The 18672-nt window shown below is 39.9% G+C and overlaps 1 protein-coding gene across 2 annotated transcripts in view; it reads right to left on the bottom strand.

Annotated features, from left to right (window-relative positions):
• Positions 1-416: 416 nt before the first annotated feature.
• The window catches only part of HPRT1 (hypoxanthine phosphoribosyltransferase 1), a 28208-nt gene continuing 9952 nt past the window's right edge, over positions 417-18672 (bottom strand). Inside the window, exons 2-10 of one of the 2 annotated variants that reach the window (XM_072625927.1) lie at positions 17197-17303; positions 15324-15507; positions 8123-9229; positions 6747-6812; positions 5663-5680; positions 2425-2507; positions 1971-2017; positions 1729-1805; positions 417-1279 (exon numbers count right to left, since the gene is read on the bottom strand). In XM_072625927.1, the coding sequence (XP_072482028.1) occupies positions 1232-1279; positions 1729-1805; positions 1971-2017; positions 2425-2507; positions 5663-5680; positions 6747-6812; positions 8123-9229; positions 15324-15507; positions 17197-17303 (1737 nt within the window). In that variant the 3' untranslated portion in view covers positions 417-1231. The remainder of the gene's footprint in view (positions 1280-1728; positions 1806-1970; positions 2018-2424; positions 2508-5662; positions 5681-6746; positions 6813-8122; positions 9230-15323; positions 15508-17196; positions 17304-18672) is intronic. The other variant, XM_072625928.1, reaches the window with a different exon arrangement.

Genomic DNA, 18672 nt, shown 5'->3' with positions numbered 1-18672 from the left:
TGACTCAAAGTTCATACCCTTTGACCCAGTAATTCCTCTACTCCCAAAGAAGGGAGAACAACCAAGGTCTGTTAAATGCTAAAATTCATGGCAACACTTCAACAGAGAACTGCAAACTCAAATGATGTCATGTCAATGTAATGGAAATTAAGGAATGATGAATAAAGACATGAGATTTTCATGAACTACTAGAGAATGAAATAAGTGCTAAGAGAGAACATACAAAACAATGACATCACAAATTAAATGAAATCAAAGGGAAATGATTTTAGAGATACACAGTGACTACACGTGGTACACACTGTCAGATGCCATCACTGTATTGAATATTTTTCCTTTTAACTGTTTTTCATAAGGAAAGGTTCAGTCTGGAGGAAGGGGCTGAGATGACTGATGTAAAAGACAAAAGTCAAGTCTTTTTTTTTTTAAGAGACAGCCTTTATTTTAAGCATTTTGCATTATAGATTTCAAAAGTAAAATGTCCAGAATGTCAATTATATTTAAAAGAAAACTACTTTTGACTGGCGAGCACAGAAAGGAAATAATCTGTAAGAGTGGGACAGACAGCTCAGCGAACTTTTTTTTTTTGGCTTTTCGTTCTATTGCCCATCTCAATAAAATTAATTCTTTGCTTCCATTTTAATTTCCCATTAGTAACAACAACCAAAGTTCTTGAAATAATCATTCTTTCCAGGAGATAGATAGGGTTATCATAAAATAATCAAACCTCTTGGATTCTGTAACAGAACTGGAACAGATATTGAAATTGACTGCTCCCTCTTTGACACCAAAAAGGTGTTAACTAACAATATTCAATCACTTCTCTGCATTTTCATTAACATATAAAATTAAATTACCAATTTAAAAAATCAATATATCCTCTTTAAACATCTCTTACATTCACAATACTTTAACTATTTCAATTCAGTGTCGGTGTGGTTTAAGTAATTTTCCATTCATAAGTCAAACAGCAATTCAAGCAATACAACCCACCCAGGGGTAGTGATAGTCTCTTTAGGTTTTGTAGTGCAAATGAAACAGCAATCAGAACTGCAGCAACTGTTTGACATTCCTAATATATAAAACAGACAAGATACAGTACATGCAAAAAGCTCTAATAAGCAGATGGTCACAGGGCTGAAACATTGGACAAATTAGCTGGTGGTCCAGAGGTGAAGTTGATGGGTTTCCCCAAAGTGTTTCAAAGCTTCTCTGCACACCAAGTTGCATCTCATGCTTTGTACTTGTCTTTGCCAGTCTCACTAATGACACAGACATGCTGAGGAAAGAAAAGCCGGAAGGAGGCATTAGGAAATGGGACGATTGATCTTAGAGGCAAGAATCAATTGCACATTCTAAGAAGCAAGACAAGATTTGTGCTTTACGTTCAACTTGGCGTTTTTCCCCCATGTCCTCCAACTCTTTACACAAAGGTATCTGTGTGACTCTTGCCATTGGAGGGTGGGATTCTGACATTTCAAGGGGGAATGAATGAAACCTCTCTTTAAGTTTAGTTTCTCATGGACAAATAACAAGAGAAAGTTGTTCAAGGGCTCCAATCAGTGGGAGCGTTCCCTCGCCTGGTCAGGCGCCAGCTCCAAGAATGTCTGTTCTGGACAGGAGCTTAATGTGCCTAATGGGAATTACTAGACTGTTTAAATTACAAGGCATAGAGAAGCAAAACAATTCTCTTTCTGAAATGTTATGAAAAATGAGAGCATTACTTACGTTCAAGTCCCTGAAGTATTCGTTGTAGTCAAGGGCATATCCAACAACAAATTTGTCTGGAATTTCAAATCCAACAACTGAAAAGAATCACAATTTATGACTAAGATGCAGAAAACATAATGTGAAGAAATCAAATGCTTGCCAATGAATCTTTCCTACACAGTTTTAGGTATTTTTCTGCCATTTTATATATTAAAAAATTTTAGGCTAAAATTCATGAAACTGAAAAGCAATTTACTTACAGTCAGGTCTGTATCCTACACTTCGAGGTGTCCTTTTCACCAGCAAGCTGTTAAAAAGATAAACGTAGATACATAGCTGAAAGATAGAGACGCTAAAGAGTGCAGTGTTGGAATTGTTAACAAGTTCTCTTCTCCCCTTGTACTGAACCTTGGAAATCCGATACAAAGGTCTGAAGTGCAATCTTTCAAAATTTAAGTCAACTTATTGAGGCTATGGGGGAGGGGACTACTACAATAAGGCACACAAAAAGAATAGAGTGTAGTCCTGAAAAGCACAGAGAACATGAACATGAACTCATTTATCAAGACCTGGAAGACAAGATTTAAAGGAGACTTCTAGAAAGCTCAAAGGCTAACAAAAACTACTACTACATAGCAGTGGTTGAGCCACAATTAAAATACAGACTTTCATACATTTCAGATTAAAAGCCACCTTACTATTAGGATGACATACCTGGCTACTTTTACCATCTTTGGATTATACTGCTTGACCAGGGAAAGCAAAGTCTGCATCGTTTTACCCGTGTCAATGATGTCCTGATCATAAAAAAAAAAGAACATGTTAAAATGGCCACAAAAAGCAGTTGCAGACAAATGGCAATGGAAGATGACCAGACTGGCAACGAGTCTGTTAATAGCACAAATGATAAGACAAGGCAACTGATGTTTTCATGTCTCCATCAGGCTTTTTTCTGCACTCTTGGGGCAGAGGCAAAGCAAGGGCAGTGGGTCCTCAGGCCCCTCCACTCCCCCCAATGAGGTTTTTGGGAAAGACTGGAGTTCATTTTAGACTACAGTCATGCACACCTGCATTTTGTTACTTAATATCAAAGAATTTTAAAGAATATTTGTTATTTTAAGATATATTAAGATTTATTATTTAAGATATATTAAGATAATATTTAAGGTATATTAAGAGTATCAAAAGGGCCCAAAAGAACCTCAAAACAATAATTCCACAAGTCATGCATGAATGACCATCATGGATGTGCATGACAGTAGGAAGGTATTCCATGGGACAGGGGGAAAAGTATTGGTCTTGAAACTAGAGCACCTGGATTTGGCCTGATATGGCCAGGAGTTAAATCTTGGTCTTCTGACTCCAAACTTAGCACTTTTTCTACTCTACCACACTTATTTAACTTGTTTACATGGTAATGGGGAACCATCTTTTGGAGAAAGGAGCATATGACTATTTTATGTGACTGCATCAGTTATGACTAATAGACCACACTTAAGAAATGTTTTGCTCTTGCTCACTGTAAGATCAATAATTTCAAGCAGAAAAACCTTTGAGATTAGCTTGGTCTAAACCCCTCAATGAGAAGTCGGGAAAGAGAAGCCCATCCCTGCCTACCCCAGTGGCCATCAACCCAGGAAGTGTCACCCTTCCCTTGCAATTTGGACACTATGTCTGCACGTGTTGCAGGCTGTCTCCCCAACAATCACCTACTAAAGACCTAGAAAGGAAAATCCTCAACATCAAAGTCTTTGATGCTGTTAAATGGTTCAAAATCAGGAACAGATATGACTTTATCAGTGGACATGAGACTAAAGAAGATATATTACTATCTACCTGGCTGCTGCTCCCTGAGTTCCATAGGGCCTTTCCATCTGAAACCTTAGTTAAGTGTTTAATGCTTTTTCTTTCTTTTATTTGTTCATCACTTAAGATCACACAGGTCTGAAGTGGCAGAATCAGAATTTGAATTGTGGTTTCCTTTGGTTCCAAAGTCAATGGGACTTGGGTTTCAAATCCCAGCTCTGTCACTGTCTGGCCTTGTGCAAGTCACATGGCTCCTTTGGGGTTCAGTTTCCTAAATCCAAAATGAGGGGGTTGGACTAAGATGACCTTGAAGGTCTCAATATCTGATCCTAAGATGAATAGGTACACAATGTTTCTTAAACATGGTCCTATGGTTCAATGCTGAAACACAATCCCATAAAATCATCAACATCCTTTTCTTCTTTCTAACAATCAGAAAAGGATTCTCATCTTGGAGAAAGCAAAGTAATGTTGTACTGGGGAAAGGAACTGAGCAGCTTGGGCTGTGCCCCTTAGCACCTGTCTGGCCTGGAGCTAGTCACTAGGCTTCTATAGATGTCTGTTTCCTTCTTTGTAAAAGAGGGCTGGGATGGATGGCCTCTAAGGTATCTTCCAGCTCCAAGTCTCTATGCTATGTCTGCCACTTGAATATTTTTTTTTCACTTGAATAATTTTTTAAAAGTATAAGTTCAGGAAGAAGTTAGTTTGTAGCTGTTGACTAGCAAGACTGATGTGCAATCATTTTATTTCAAACCATCAGGGAACACTTTAAATCAGATTGACTTTCATGTTAAAAAACTCTATATAAATGGTTTCGATTCTCTCCAGCTTTAAGATCGACTGCTTTTAAACACAGCTGCAACTGAATGCCAGCACTGGGAAATGTGGCTACATATCACATTAGAATACATATAAGCCCAATTTAAATAAAAACAAACAGGGAAATATGCCTGAACCCTACATTTTTCCATGATACTAGTATCTCCTGGTAAGAAATAAACCAAGTCCACAGCCGTGAACATATTTTCTTCAAGACCTGTCAACTAGCATGTTGCCAAAGAGGGACCACTTCATTCGATCAAAAAAAAGTCTGGGGCTGTGCAAAGGACAGATTCCCATCATTCTGTGTGACACTTTCAACTCTTGCCTCCAGGCTGCAGATGTTTGTCCTTTCAAGGTAGCTCTGATGTGTGTTAACAGCCACAAGTCATGGAGACACACAGAAAGAAGTGGCCTGGGAGCCAGGAGGCTAGGCCAGGCTCACCCTAGCTAGAGGGGACTTTGGGTGAGCCAAGTAGCCACTAGGAACATTGGCTTCCTCCTCTGGAAAGGAAGGCTAATGATTCTCAGAGTACTTACTCCCCCTGGCTGTTGTGGGTAAAATGCTTTGTAAATCTGAGTTTTCCATAATATCTGAGGAGCAGCTGTAACTCCAGCTTGAGGCAGTCGAGTTAGTGAAGAAAAAGTCAGCTTGGAAGCCTGGAAAGGCCTGGATTTGAATCCTGCCTTGGACACACACTGGCCCTGCCTTTGGGAGAGCCACAAGGTTTACCTCCAGTTCTGTCAGAGGAAGTTCCCTTCAATGAAATCACAAGCCCATTCCCCATCTCTAGAATGATGGTCAGTGGGGTAAAATGTCATAAATATGGTCGAACAGGGGAATAAGAGGAGCCATTTTTGTTAAAAAAGGACTTTGAAATGGTAACATTCACTTAGCCAAGTTCTTGAACATTTATGTTTTTAAAAAGCTTCACTACTTCACACTTATATCATTTCAATGGCTCCCTGATGAGATGCTCAGGTTCCAAGAATCCATTCTTTCCCTATTTTTACCTCTGAAGGTGTTTGAAGTTAGAAATGTCTCCCGAATCCTCTTCTGCCCCCTTGCCTGTCGCATTTGCACCTCTCCTAACTGGTGATTCCACCTCCACTGGCCCCAGGAGGATCAGCTGCTTCCTCCCTCTTACTCTCTTTTCAGCTCCCCTGTGTGTACTGCCTTCTCCCAATGGACTATCAACTCCTTGAGGGGAGGAACTAGTTTGCTTGTATCTGTATTACCAGTGCTTAGCACAGTGTCTAATCAATGTTGGCACTGTCCATTTAAATCATTCACAAGAACAAACTCAAATAGAAACACAGTACTTACTTCAACAATCAGGACATTCTAGCAAAAAGGAAAGAACACAAAGTCATTCTCAAGTTCAAGTAAGAAAATGAATGTTTTCAATTCCCAAGCCCACCCCCCCACTAGGGCTTCCCAAAACTTCATTTTCCCAATGTATATAGATGCTGTTGCAATCAATAAGACACATTCAAAGTGCTATTGGGTTTGCAGGAACTTTTTCTCATGAAGCACCAAGAAGTTACTTTCCTCATCAATGGATACCAATAGTACATTCCTATTATGTAGGGAGCTTCTTGATGCTACAAGGGGTCCTCAGATTTGAAAATCCCCTTTTGCAATTGTGTTGATGGAACAGTTTAAAATAAGTGGTCCATCAAGATGGAAAAATTCATTGTAATGGAGTTCGAATAAACTCTTGTTGCCTGAGGTCCCTTCCAGCTTTCCCTCTATGATTTTAAGCCCCTTCATCTCCCTGGGCCTGTTTCCTTCACAGTAAAAGAGGAGGAGGTTGGACTAGGCCTTGGGAGGTCTCTTCCATCTCTCTATCTATGATCCTGAGTCATGGAAAGTCAGAGTTGCAGTTCTGAGCCACAGGTTATACTATGTTTGGTTTCTGCTAATATAATCTTATACCTTCAAACGACTGTGTCTTAGGAAGACCACTGCAGCATCTATGTGTAGGATGAATTGGAGAGGGGAGACTACAACAGAGAGACCAATTAGAAACCTGTTCCAATAATCTCAGCATAAGGTGATGAGAGTCATGAGTAGAGAGAAGCTGGGACGGAACTAAGAGGTGTTGGAGAGATGAAATTGTTTATTTGTGGAGAGCGAAGGCGAGATAAGAGGCCAAGGAATTCTCCAAGGTTGTGAACTTGGGTGACTGGAATAATAGGGGTGTCCTTGAGAGAAATAGGGAGGTTAAGATGGGGTGAGTTTAGGGGGTCAATAAAGCAAATTTTGTTTGAACACCAAGTTTGAGATGTTTTGTGTCTATCTCAAAGCTGGCTGGTGGCAAACATTATTTGAAATGTGTTTACATAAGCCCTGCAGATGTTACCCCTGAAGTCCTCTGTGATCTAAGTTCTAAATTCAATATACAAACCTTTCCAGTTAAAGTTGAAAGATCATCTCCACCAATCACTTTTATGTCCCCTGTTGACTGGTCATTCTGATTGAAAAGAAAAAGTATTTCCAACATTCCAATTATCACACAACCAATGAGAAGATTTCAGAAGTTAGCTGTCCAAGCCATCAAGATATTACAACATATATATATATTGTTGTCACATATATATATATTACATATATATATATATATATATACACATACACACACATATATAAGATTAAAAGGATGAAGGGGACAAAATCCTAGTAGTTGTAACTGGGGAGTCACAGGAAAAATTCCTTAGTTCTGGGGCTGGGGTGGGGGTTGGCATGAAGGTAGGAGTAAGAACATAGGTATGGGAAGATGCTATAGAGGAACCCTGGCCTCTAGAACCCTGGAAGTGGGCTAGAGCAACTTGCTGTAACATCGGTAGCAGATTCCAGGAAGTGTCCAGCACTCTGATGAGCTGCTGGACATCTTAAACTCTTTCTTACTAACCTAAAGGTTTTCAACTTAGTATATGGGGGATTTTTCTGTAATTGCATTTCCAATTTTTAAATGGAAGTCTAGGGATAAATAGGATTCTGAAATGTAGAGATGAAACAAAGAATTAAATTTGTTAATAGCTGCTTTTTTGCAGCCAAGATTAACTAAATAGGCAAAATAAACCTGTTTGTTTTCAAAGCTCATAAGACTGATGGTGTGGTTTAATGGAGAAAGGGTTATTAGCCTTGGAATAAAAAAAAACCCAACAAAAAAACCCCAGTCCTGCCTCTGTTGGATATTAGCTGATAACAAGCAAATAAATCACCAACTGATTGGAGCATCCAGCAACTCTCAAAAGTCTAGACAGTTACAGTGGAGTTGCTAATGGGCTGCATCAGCGGAGGAAGTCACCACACTGATGAAAATCACAGGTTGGATGGACCCCTCCCCTAATTTTATTAAAATGCTGAATTTATTTCATTTCTATTTTGTCTCTCCATCATTTGTCTGACTGCCATCACTACTCTCTCCTATAATATCATTCCAAATGTATGTACCCAATAAATGAATCCAAGGGAAGAACTACTGCATTGTTAAAGACTAATGGACAACATATTCTTGGCAAAGTATTCTGGATGACATTTATCAGATTCAATGGGGAAGGTTCTCACTCTGCATTATAAAAAGGAAGGCAAATATCAACTCTAACAAGAAATATGCTGATGGAAAAATTTTTTAAACAAATTTAAAATTATTTTCTTAAGATTTCAATGGGCTGAGATGCTCAATAGCCTCTGGGTTGAACATCCTAAAGCAATTCTTTAGTGCTGTGCAATTTGCCTTCTACTTTGGGGAAAGAATAAACTACTCTTTTCCATGCTTGCCTGAATGTTTTCTTTAATATCCTCAGGAGAGCTAGCTTCTTGGGGACTTGGGGGAATCTTTTCCTCAGTGTCGAAGGACTCCTGGCTTTTTGATTTGGGGGTAACTGGCTCAGAATCTGTTGTCTCCTCTTCCATGTTGGGCGTTTGTTCATTCTGTGCTGGACTATCAGAATCAGACTTGTTCTCTAGAGGATTATTATGCTCAACTTCCTCATCTTCCTCCTCCTCTTCCTCCTCCTCTTCTTCCTCTTCCTCCTCCTCTTCTTCCTCTTCCTCCTCCTCTTCCTCTTCTTCCTCCTCCTCTTCCTCCTCCTCCTCTTCCTCCTCCTCCTCTTCCTCCTCCTCCTCCTCTTCCTCCTCATCCTCTTCAATCTCCTCTACCTCCTCCTCATCCTCCACCTCCACCTCCTCCTCCTCCTCTTCCTCCTCCTCCTCCTCCTCCTCCTCCTCCTCTTCCTCCTCCTCCTCATCCACCTCTTCTATCTCCTCCTCATCCTCTGCCTCATCATCATCTTCCTCCTCTTCCTCTTCTTCTTCCTCCTCATCTTCATCTTCCTCATCTTCCTCAGACAGTTTTACCTTTTTTGATGGAATCTTGTCATCAATTTCAGAGGCAGCTCGCTTGGCAGGAAGATTGACAAGTTTCACATTATTTTCTTCTACATCTTCCTCTAGTGCGACTAGATGTTGGCCACTAATGTACACAGGCCCGGAACCGCATTTCAGACGCAGAACAACAGGTGGGGTAATCTCAAAGCCACCAAGTGAAACTGTGGGCTGCACGGACAATTTCAGCGATGCCAGAGTGACTGTAGTTGGGCTGCCTTCGAAATTCAGGGCCTCAGCTTCAACGACATGCAGTTCATCCTTGGCACTAGCTCCTAAGCTCACTGTCCTCAAAGAAAGCTGGTGTTCGGTTTGCTCATTCACCACCTTGAAGTGGAAATCTTTGTCAGCCTTGAGCTCACAACCGAAGAGGAAGCTTTGCGCCCGGATGTGGTTCACATCCATATCCGTGTTCTCAGTGGGGCAGTTATACGAAAGGCAGCGGGTAATCGGGGTGGGGTGGGCAACGGGTGGCTGCTGGACTCTTTCTTCTGTGGGGTTCTGCTCAGAACGGAATCACACAGAGGAAAAAAAGCAGGAAAGTATATTCTTTCAGGGCATTAGGACAGTGCTTTCCAACTATTTTCAGTCTACCTGTTAACTTGCTGGGACACATTCATCTCCCCTGCGTCCAGCTAGTCAGAGATCCAAACATCACTTATTCCACCTTTTATAGCTCTTGACCACATTCTATGCATGTATGTATTACATACATACATAAATGTCTAAAGAGCACACACCTCAAGGATCCACAGTTTCTTCAGCATAGACACTTCTTTCCACTGACACATACCATGACCCTTTATGATTTCAGAAGGTCCTTAAGAGTTGCTGTGAGCAAAAAATTCATAGCCATGTGGCTAGCCTGGTAGTATAAGCCTTCCCATTCTTAGCTAGCCTGGTTTTAGAACAGACATACAGTCTGTAACAAACCAGGCCTATACCTGAAGCCTTTCCAGCTTGGCAGAACCCTACTAGGGCCTGGAGAATTCTGGCTTATCCTCCAAGGACCCAAGTTTCAACTTCATACTATAATGAGGCATCAGAACAAGACTTAAGTGTGTGTACCTGTAGTTTATCATATACATGCATACGTTTATACATGTATTGCACAAATATACATGTATACAACACACAGTGCCACACACAATACACATATACCAGTACATATTACATACATACATACATATATGTATATTTGTGTATGCATTCACACAGACACACACATTCTAACCATGTTCTCTTCCCTCCATTCAAATCTTAGGAAGGGAAATATAAGAAGATAAATCCAAGCATTTTAGAAACTTATATAAGGGACTTAGTAATTGTATGGGATAACAACAAATTTTTATTAAGCACTTACTCTGTGCCAGGCACTGTGCTGGTATTTAGTATGACATAGTACCCTCAGACCTAGAGGAGATAATGTTGTTATTAACTGCTACTCTGGAGCACACAGTCTTCAGATTTGTTTAGTCTGTGGAACCTTTTGTTTTTTCTTTTTGGGAAATGCCAGAATCCTGGATTGAGGCCAGGGCTTAATGGTGAAGGCACAAATTAAACACATTCACCACAACCACACTTTCTTTCTTTGAGTCTTCATTGAATCCTGAGAAAATTGAGTTCCATGGACCACAAACTGAAAAATTAACCACCTGCAGCTCCAAAGGATGAATAGGTCTGTCTAAAAGGCTATCTACCTACCCAAGTAATTAGGAAAGGGCCACACCCCATTTCTGGGGGCACTGGTTTTTGGATAGTTTCCTGATTACCATCACAGGTAGTACACACCTATGCCCATTCCTAATTATATAAACCGAGTAGGTTTTCTTGCTTTGCCCTTTAGTGCAGTCATGAATTATATTTGCTTTTTATATTGTTTATAGAAAATAAGCTTTAAGCAATCTATTGTAAAGACATATAACACTATTTAACTTCAGAGTTACTGACTACATACACATGCACACAAAGGTCAAGCTGAAAGCTACAACAAAAAGGACTAGAAGAAAACAGTGTGTGCTACAATTATCTTTTACAATCTGGGGTGTTGTGTTCAGATCTGGGTGCCACATTTTAGGAAGGACATTGCCAAGCTGTAGCATCTCCAGAACAGAGTGACCAGAAGGCCAAGGGAACTGAAGGTCATGTGATAAAAAGATCAGTTGAAAGACCTAGGGATGTTTAGCCTGGGAAGAGAAGACTTGGGAGGGCAGGGTGAGGAGGGTGGATGATCTGAAGTGTTTAAAAGGCTACTGTGGGGAAAAGGGATTGAACTTATTAGGCCCCAGAAGGCAGAACTAGGAGCAACAGGTAAAGGTTTCAGAGAGGCAGATTTGGCCTCAGTGTAAGAAACAAACTTCCTAGAATTCACAGCAGTTCCAAAATGGAATGGGCTGCCTTGTGAGGTAGTGGGGTCCCCATCACTGGAGTTCTTCAAGTGGAAGTTGATGACCACTTATTCAGACATGAATTGAAACAGAGGACTTCTGTAGTCCTTTCCAACTCTGAGATTCTTGTGGTTTTTCTAAATATTATTAGCTGCCAAATGGCAACTCTTATATTGATGTTTGTATGTATGAAATAAACTTTGAAATATTCATATAGGCAAAGTTCTCCAGTGCTTCACTGCAGCACAGGGGTAGTAGTAGCTCAAGCTCTGGCAGGCTCTACTATGCTGTAAAGGCTTTGAATAGGCCTTGGCAACAGACCAAGTCTGCTTTCCAAGGATCAGCCTAGCTAATTATGAGGAAGCTCATCACCAGTAAGTTAGCCACTTGGTAATGAATTCTTTGGCCATGGCAACCCAGAACAAAGAAAAATACAAAATGGCCAGTGTTTCTCCTGCTACTGGAGTGATGAGGATGAAGTGGTAGAGAAGGGGGCAGAGCGTGATATGAAGCTAAAGAGTACGGTGAAACATAGGGTCAGGTTCAAATACAATTCCTTCGTTTCCCCTGTACTTCTTTGTCTATGGAGATATTGACATTTGTTGATGCCTGTCAAGTTTATAAAAAATTGAAAAAAAAGATTAAATCAGCCTTTGGTGCTCTAAACATGAAATCTTTGTTCAGGGAATGAGGGGACATATTACTAGAGGAATGAAATCCTGTCAACCTTGCCATTCTTGCTACAAATGAACCCAAAAGAGAAGAGGAAGCTGCAATATATTACCAGCCAAGAATTGTGGAGAAGTGGTATAAAGGATGTCACCAGAGAGATGTAGAACTGGAAAGGAAGGTGGGTCAGTCATGTAGTGAGAGCAAGGGACAACAGATGGACAAGCCGTATGCTCCAATGGTATCCGTGCGTTGTCAAGAGATCTAGAGGAAGGCTCCCATCCCAGCACGTTGGGTGGACTCCCTGTGGAGGATCTACAGGAGGACATGGACAAGAGGCGCACAGGATAAGAAGGCGTGATTGGCGTTGCGGATCTGCATCACTGGAAGGAATGCCCGTATCAAGGAGATCACAGATCTATCCAAGTGCCTATAAAGTCATTTTAATCTTGAAGCAGGAAGCAGCTGCTTATTCATGACCCATAGCAAGTGAGTGTCACTGAAGACTGACGGTTGTGACTTGGCTGTAATGAATGAGGAATGCTGCTGGAAGAGGCGAAAATGAATAGCTGGTTTCAAGCAGAAGTCTCTACTAATATGGAATGAAGAAAGAAATAGGGCATGAGCCCCAAGGGAGGCGTGAACATTTGTCAACAGATCATAATTCTTATGTTTCCCGTGTGGTGTGAGATTTCAAACTCTTCACACATGATTTTTTTTAATGGGAAAGAAGAAATTGGGGCAGAAGGGAGGGAGAGACAGGAGAAAATAGTAATATCAGAAAGGAATACATTTTGTTTTAAAGGAGAGGGGTTTAGAAAACACTTACTTCACATCACTCATGGTCAGACTAATCCTATTTCAGGCACATAACAGGTCATTTTAATTTTCCCTTTGGTTACTGACTATGACACAAAATGGCAAATGCCTGCCACCCTTACCTGTCATGACTTAAGAACAGAGAGCTGGGGCAAGCTCTTAAATTGTTCAGACTCTCTTGTCCTTACAAAATATGTTAACAGAATGTTTATTAAAGAGTGTGAAATGAAATCAGAATTATTTGCACAATGCTTCAGAAGTATTCCGTATTTCTTTGCATGGCCAGAAAATTCAATAGCTTATAGAAAGTTTCATGATTAGTAAGGATTAGCTATCTTACAATTCACTGTTTTAAAATAACTTTAAAACAAGTGGTCAGAGATCAGCATGTGAATTTATTTTCTCCTCCTCCCATTAATGTTAGCTGATCCCATAAACAATTTTAATCTCTATTTCATGGCTTTGTGAAATTAAGCTTCCAATTTTTAAAACTTTCCACTGGCTTTCCATGTGTATACTTGAAATACACTCTTTCATGATTCACTGCCCTCTTCCCAAATGTTTTCAAATTATTTCTTGAAACAAACGTTTTTTAACAGCAAACAGATATTTTTTTTAAAGTGCAAGTTAAAAGATTCACACGGATAGCCACAAGACAGAAATTAGTTAATTAGCATTTTTAAAAAGAATTATTTTGCCTCCACTAAATGTCTCAACATGATGTGGTAGGCACCCTGGATTTTCTAAGGCTATACCAGTGGAGCACATGCTCCAACAGGTCCTACACCAAGCTGGAAAGGCTTTGCATACAGGCCCTGTGATGTCTGTTGTTTGAAGACCATCCCAAGTTTGGAGAGGGCAGAAGGGGAATAAATGACATTTTTAGCTATAGCAACTCTCTGCCAACCAAGTTACAGAAGGGTTGTGATCTGTATCAATGGAGAGGATATCTATTATAATGAAATTACAGATCCTTAAAGTCTTCAAGAATTTTGGCTGGCAAGGAAACATTTCTAAGAATTTGATTTTCCCCTTGTTTTCAATTTCTAAGACAATTTTAGGTAGAGTTTGCTCCAATTTCTTAAATAAAATTCTATAGGAAAACACAGTACAAAAATCTCTTTCTCTTTTTAAATAATAAAAAACTAGACATTTTAAAACTGCAAGTTTTTCATTAAGTTCACCTCATACAACCTAAGTAACTTTGATGTGAATAAAAATCTTAAACACAGAATTAAATCTTAAAATACGTACATGCCCTTCCAGGAAGTGCATTAGGTGGAATATTTAATTCTTAACACTTGCTAGTTCAAAATAAATGAATTTCATTCAGTACATTTATTTCTGACATGTATTAATCTCTGCTCTGTTAAAGGAGAAGTTCTCTGTCCAATTTCCTAAGCATGAGTTTTGGTCAAAAAAACCAACGCCAGTGTTCTCAGGTGGCTAGTGGAAGAGGAATGGACTCGTTCAAAATGGAGACATATTGCATCAAGTTTTAACTTGCAACAGCTGCAACCCCAAGGTCAGTTGGCCTTGCCACCAACAGCTGTGGCCAATGAATGGAACTGAGTGCTGTTTTGCTCGCTCACACACACAAAAAATGAATGACCCTTATTTAGCACAAAGATTCTCAAATTCTGTGTGCAGTTAAATAAATGTGCAAGTGAGACATCTGGCATGTTACAAGAAGCATTAGGGATGGAGTAAAAGTCTGGCCAGAGCTTGAGTTGGCACAAAAACTTTTAAGATGGTGGTGGGGAAGACAACATCCACACTAAATGGTTTGGCCTATTGCCAACAGAGATAAATACCAAAGGAGTAGTTCCTTCAAACAAGTAAACCATTGTGTGAATGAGGCTGACTCCCACACCCCAGTTTAAATTGAAAAAGAAGGCATTCTCAAAGAAAACCCACATGTGAGGAGTTTCTGTGAAGACTGTGCCACCCATTCTGAGGAAAGAACAGAAATAATGAATATGACATTGGCTCTGATCTTTTGAGTGAAATGAGAAAAAATAGCAAACTTTTTTGAGGGAAGAAAACAATCAGGATGAAAATAAGAGTGTTTCCAGCATGACTGGGGAAAAAAGTGCTCAATTTTACAGTGGAAAATTACAAGAGTCCCAAGACCCCCCCAAAAGTGTATATATTCAATCACAAATGGACACAGCACTCTCATTGTGCATGGAAAATTCAACCCATAACAATTAAATAGTCAATTACTTCTGCAGAAATTCAGAAGCAATAGAGAACTTTCTGTGGGAAGCAAAAAAACAAAACCAAAATCTGATTGGTTTCTTCACAGTTGCAATTGCTCGGACCATAACAGTCGCTGATCGGGAAACAGGTTTTAATCAAAAATTATATTATGTAACCTACCGTATTGAGGCTTGGCTCCAAGTGGCCTTTGGTTTTTACTCAAAATCAAACCTCTCCTCTAAGGACAAAAACTTACCTCAAGTGCAGACATGCTACAATTGCCAAAGGCAGTTTTTTAAAGCCAAAATTTATTTAAACTCATGTAGTCATAGATTAACTTTTGTCTGGAAAGCAAGCTAAATGAAACTGAAAATCATAGAATTTAGTACTTCAGAGAACCAATGGCTCAAGCTTTACAGAAAATGGACAGAAAACCTCCAGTTCCCATGTGAAAACACATTCCTAACAATCCTTCCATAATGAGCTCTTCAATCACCTTTAACCTTGAATATACTTACACAGTAGCTCTTCAATCTGATAAAATCTACTGTCATAGGAATTGATTTATCACTATTCCTGTTCAGTGCCTTGATATAATCCAGCAAATCAGCAAAGAATTTATAGCCACCCTTGAGGACACAGAGGGCAACAATATGGTGGCCTCCCATCTCCTTCATCACATCTCGTGCCAAACGTTCAGTCCTAATTGGAAAAAAAACCCCAAGAATTTAATACAATGTGTTTAATATTAAACACTCCTCCCTAAAACTCCGAGTCTAAGTCTTAAACTGTCCTCTAATCTACCTCACCTCCTCACTGTCCCCCCTCCCAAAGAATTCTCATTTTATTAGACTAAAAAACAATTCACTCAAGCATACAGGGAGATAGATACAGTACAACTTGTTACACAGAAGACATGGCACCATTTATCTTTTTTTTATTTTTATTTTTTTATTTAAATTTATTTATTTAAGTTTTCAACATTCATTTCCACAAAATTTTGGGTTCCAAATTTTCTCCCCATTTCTCCCCTCCCCCCACCCCAAAAACACCGAGCATTCTGATTGCCCCTATCACCAATCTGCCCTCTCTTCTATCATCTCTCCCTTCCCTTGTCCCTATCTTCTCTTTTGTCCTGTAGGGCCAGATAACTTTCTATACCCCTTTACCTCTATTTCTTATTTCCTAGCTGCAAGAACAATACTCAACAGTTGTTCCTAAAACTTTGACTTCCAACTTCTCCCCATCCCTCCCTCCCCACCCCTTCCCTTTGGGAAGGCAAGCAATTCAAAATAGGCCATATCTGTGTAGTTTTGCAAATGACTTCCATAATAGTCGTGTTGTGTAAGACTAACTATATTTCCCTCCATCCTATCCTGCCCCCCATTGCTTCTATTCTCTCTTTTGATCCTGTCCCTCCCCAAGAGTGCTCCCTCCTCCCACTGCCCTCCCTTCCATCATCCCCCCCACCCTGCTTATCCCTTTCTCCCCCACTTTCCTGTATTGTAACATAGGTTTTCATAATGGCACCATTTATCTTTAGAAAAATTTCTGCATGTTCCGGGTGCACAGCCTAATTTGATCTTCTGGTACTTCAGTCCCAGCCCATTGTTTAGTAATGGGAAGGCAAATATACAACTCTGGAACTTTCCCAGAAGTGTTCCCCATGCTCCCCAGCATCCCATTTGGGGCTGCACTTCTCTAGTTCTGTAACACTCATCACTAGAGATCTTCACTATCCAATGATGTTTTTTTCATTTTAAAACTGTTTCCTTGATACTTTTGTTTTTCATAGTCATTTTTCTTATTTCATCATTAGCTTTTTGAATTTTGGAAGACTAGTGTTTTCGTGGTTTTTTTTTTAAGTGAAGAGGATTTTAAAGTATAAAGAAATATAAGTAAGGTAGCATAACATAGTGGGGCAAGAGAACTGGGTCTGGAGTCAGATGACCAGGGTTCAAGTCTCAGCTGTTTAATTTCTTTAGGCCCCAAACAATCATAGAGTTAAAGCTGGAACAGACCTGGGGGCCAGTTTATCCAATCCTTTCATCTTTCAGATGACAAGACTGACTAGAGATGTTAAATGTCTTGTTCATTATCAACAGAGCTAACAGGTGTCAGCTTTTGAACCCAGATCTTCAATATTCTATGTTCAAGTTCCATACTCTTGTTTTCATGCCAGCTTCCCAATGAGAAATTGAACTTGATGGTGTAGCTTTAAAACCTAAGTCCTATCTAAATCCAACATACCTTTAGCTGTAAAAAATAAAGTTTTCAAACCTTTTACATACATCAGTAACCAATATTTAAAAATCACATTAGTTTTGTGATTAAAACATAAATTACAATTGCAAAGACACAACATTCTGATCAATTTAAAGTCTCACTGACCTGTCCATGATAAGTCCATGAGGAATGAATACTTTTTCCAAATCCTGAGCATAATGCTTAGGGATGCAAAATAAGTCCAGGTCATAGCCTGGTTCGTCATCTTCAATCTGGAAAAGAAAATATCACAAAAATAAGAGAGCCTGGATAGAAATAGCACAGACTGCTGACCCTGATCCGGGAACATCAGGTCTTAGGCTAACAGTGACATGTCAAGCCACAAAAGTAACAAGAGACTGTTGTTCCCCAAGGTCCTAATTTATCAATCTACAGACAAATATCTACAAAGAAGCAGAGTGGAGGCCTGAGCTTAAGTCCAATCACCTGAAATGCAAAACTAAAGCACAGCTAAACATTCATTTTGCCCATAATTGATTCCTCCACAGCAGCTTGGAAAGAATGGAGTTGCAAAGTCATTGTCTCAAAACAGTGAAAAATGAATTTCAAAGAACAAACTTGTCTTTAAAAAAGAGACCTCCCTTCTACCTCCCTTCATGGAGTTAGGGGGTGTAAAACATTATCTATAAACTATCATACACCCTTCTCCCAACACTTGATCAGTTTTGCTTAAAAAAAATATTTATTCCCCCTTTAAAACAATTCTTTGCTCTACCGGAAGGTTCCCTGGGAGAGGGACAAGGGAATGATACAGAGGGAAGGAAAATTTAAATAGTGTAAAAATGAAATATATCAAATGTCCCATTTGGTTGTCTTTCAGCGCCATTTGTACTCACAAAATCCCAGAATGCCAAATCTGACTTTCCCCATTTCCCTGGTCCAGGGCTTCTAGGCTCTTACTGCTTCTGCCAATAATATCAACCAGGGCAAATGCTCCCCTTCAGCTTTGAAACAGGAAGGCAGAGCTTTTCTTGGAAGACACAAGGTCGGGGAAGTAAGGGGCCATGAGTGATTGGCTGCAGAGCAATATTGGGAAATTAGGAAACCATTTTTTAAGCTAACAAAATTGCAGAATCTCTCTGAAGAGATCCCAGACACCATCTTGTTTAAGCTGAACAAGCATCTACTCTACAACATACCCAATGAGTAATGACCATCTAGCCTCTGTCTGAAGACCTTGACTGAAAGGGAACCTATTATCTTTCCAGTTAAGTCTCTTCCACTTTTGGAAAACTCTATTAATATGTTTTCCCCAAAGCCAACCCTAAATCTGCCTCTTTTTGCAACTTAGGCTCATAAACCCAGAGCTGGAAGGGACCTCAGAGGTCATTTGGTCCAACCCCACTCATGATACTGCTCATAGCCTAGGGCAGGCCCTTCTCACCTCACCTGGACTATCCCAATAGCCTCCTGGTTGGACTCCCTGCCCCTCTCCAGTCCACCCTCCATCCACTTAGCTGTCGAATTAATCTTCCTAAAGCATAGCTCTGACCATGTTACACTACCCTCACCCTGTAAAAAAACTCCAATGACTCCCTAACACTTCCAGGATCAAATATAAAATCCTGTTTGACATTCAAA

Source organism: Notamacropus eugenii, chromosome X (genome assembly GCF_028372415.1).
Source record: "Notamacropus eugenii isolate mMacEug1 chromosome X, mMacEug1.pri_v2, whole genome shotgun sequence".
Taxonomy (NCBI): Eukaryota; Metazoa; Chordata; class Mammalia; order Diprotodontia; family Macropodidae; genus Notamacropus; species Notamacropus eugenii.
This window is presented reverse-complemented; position numbering and strand designations above follow the sequence as displayed.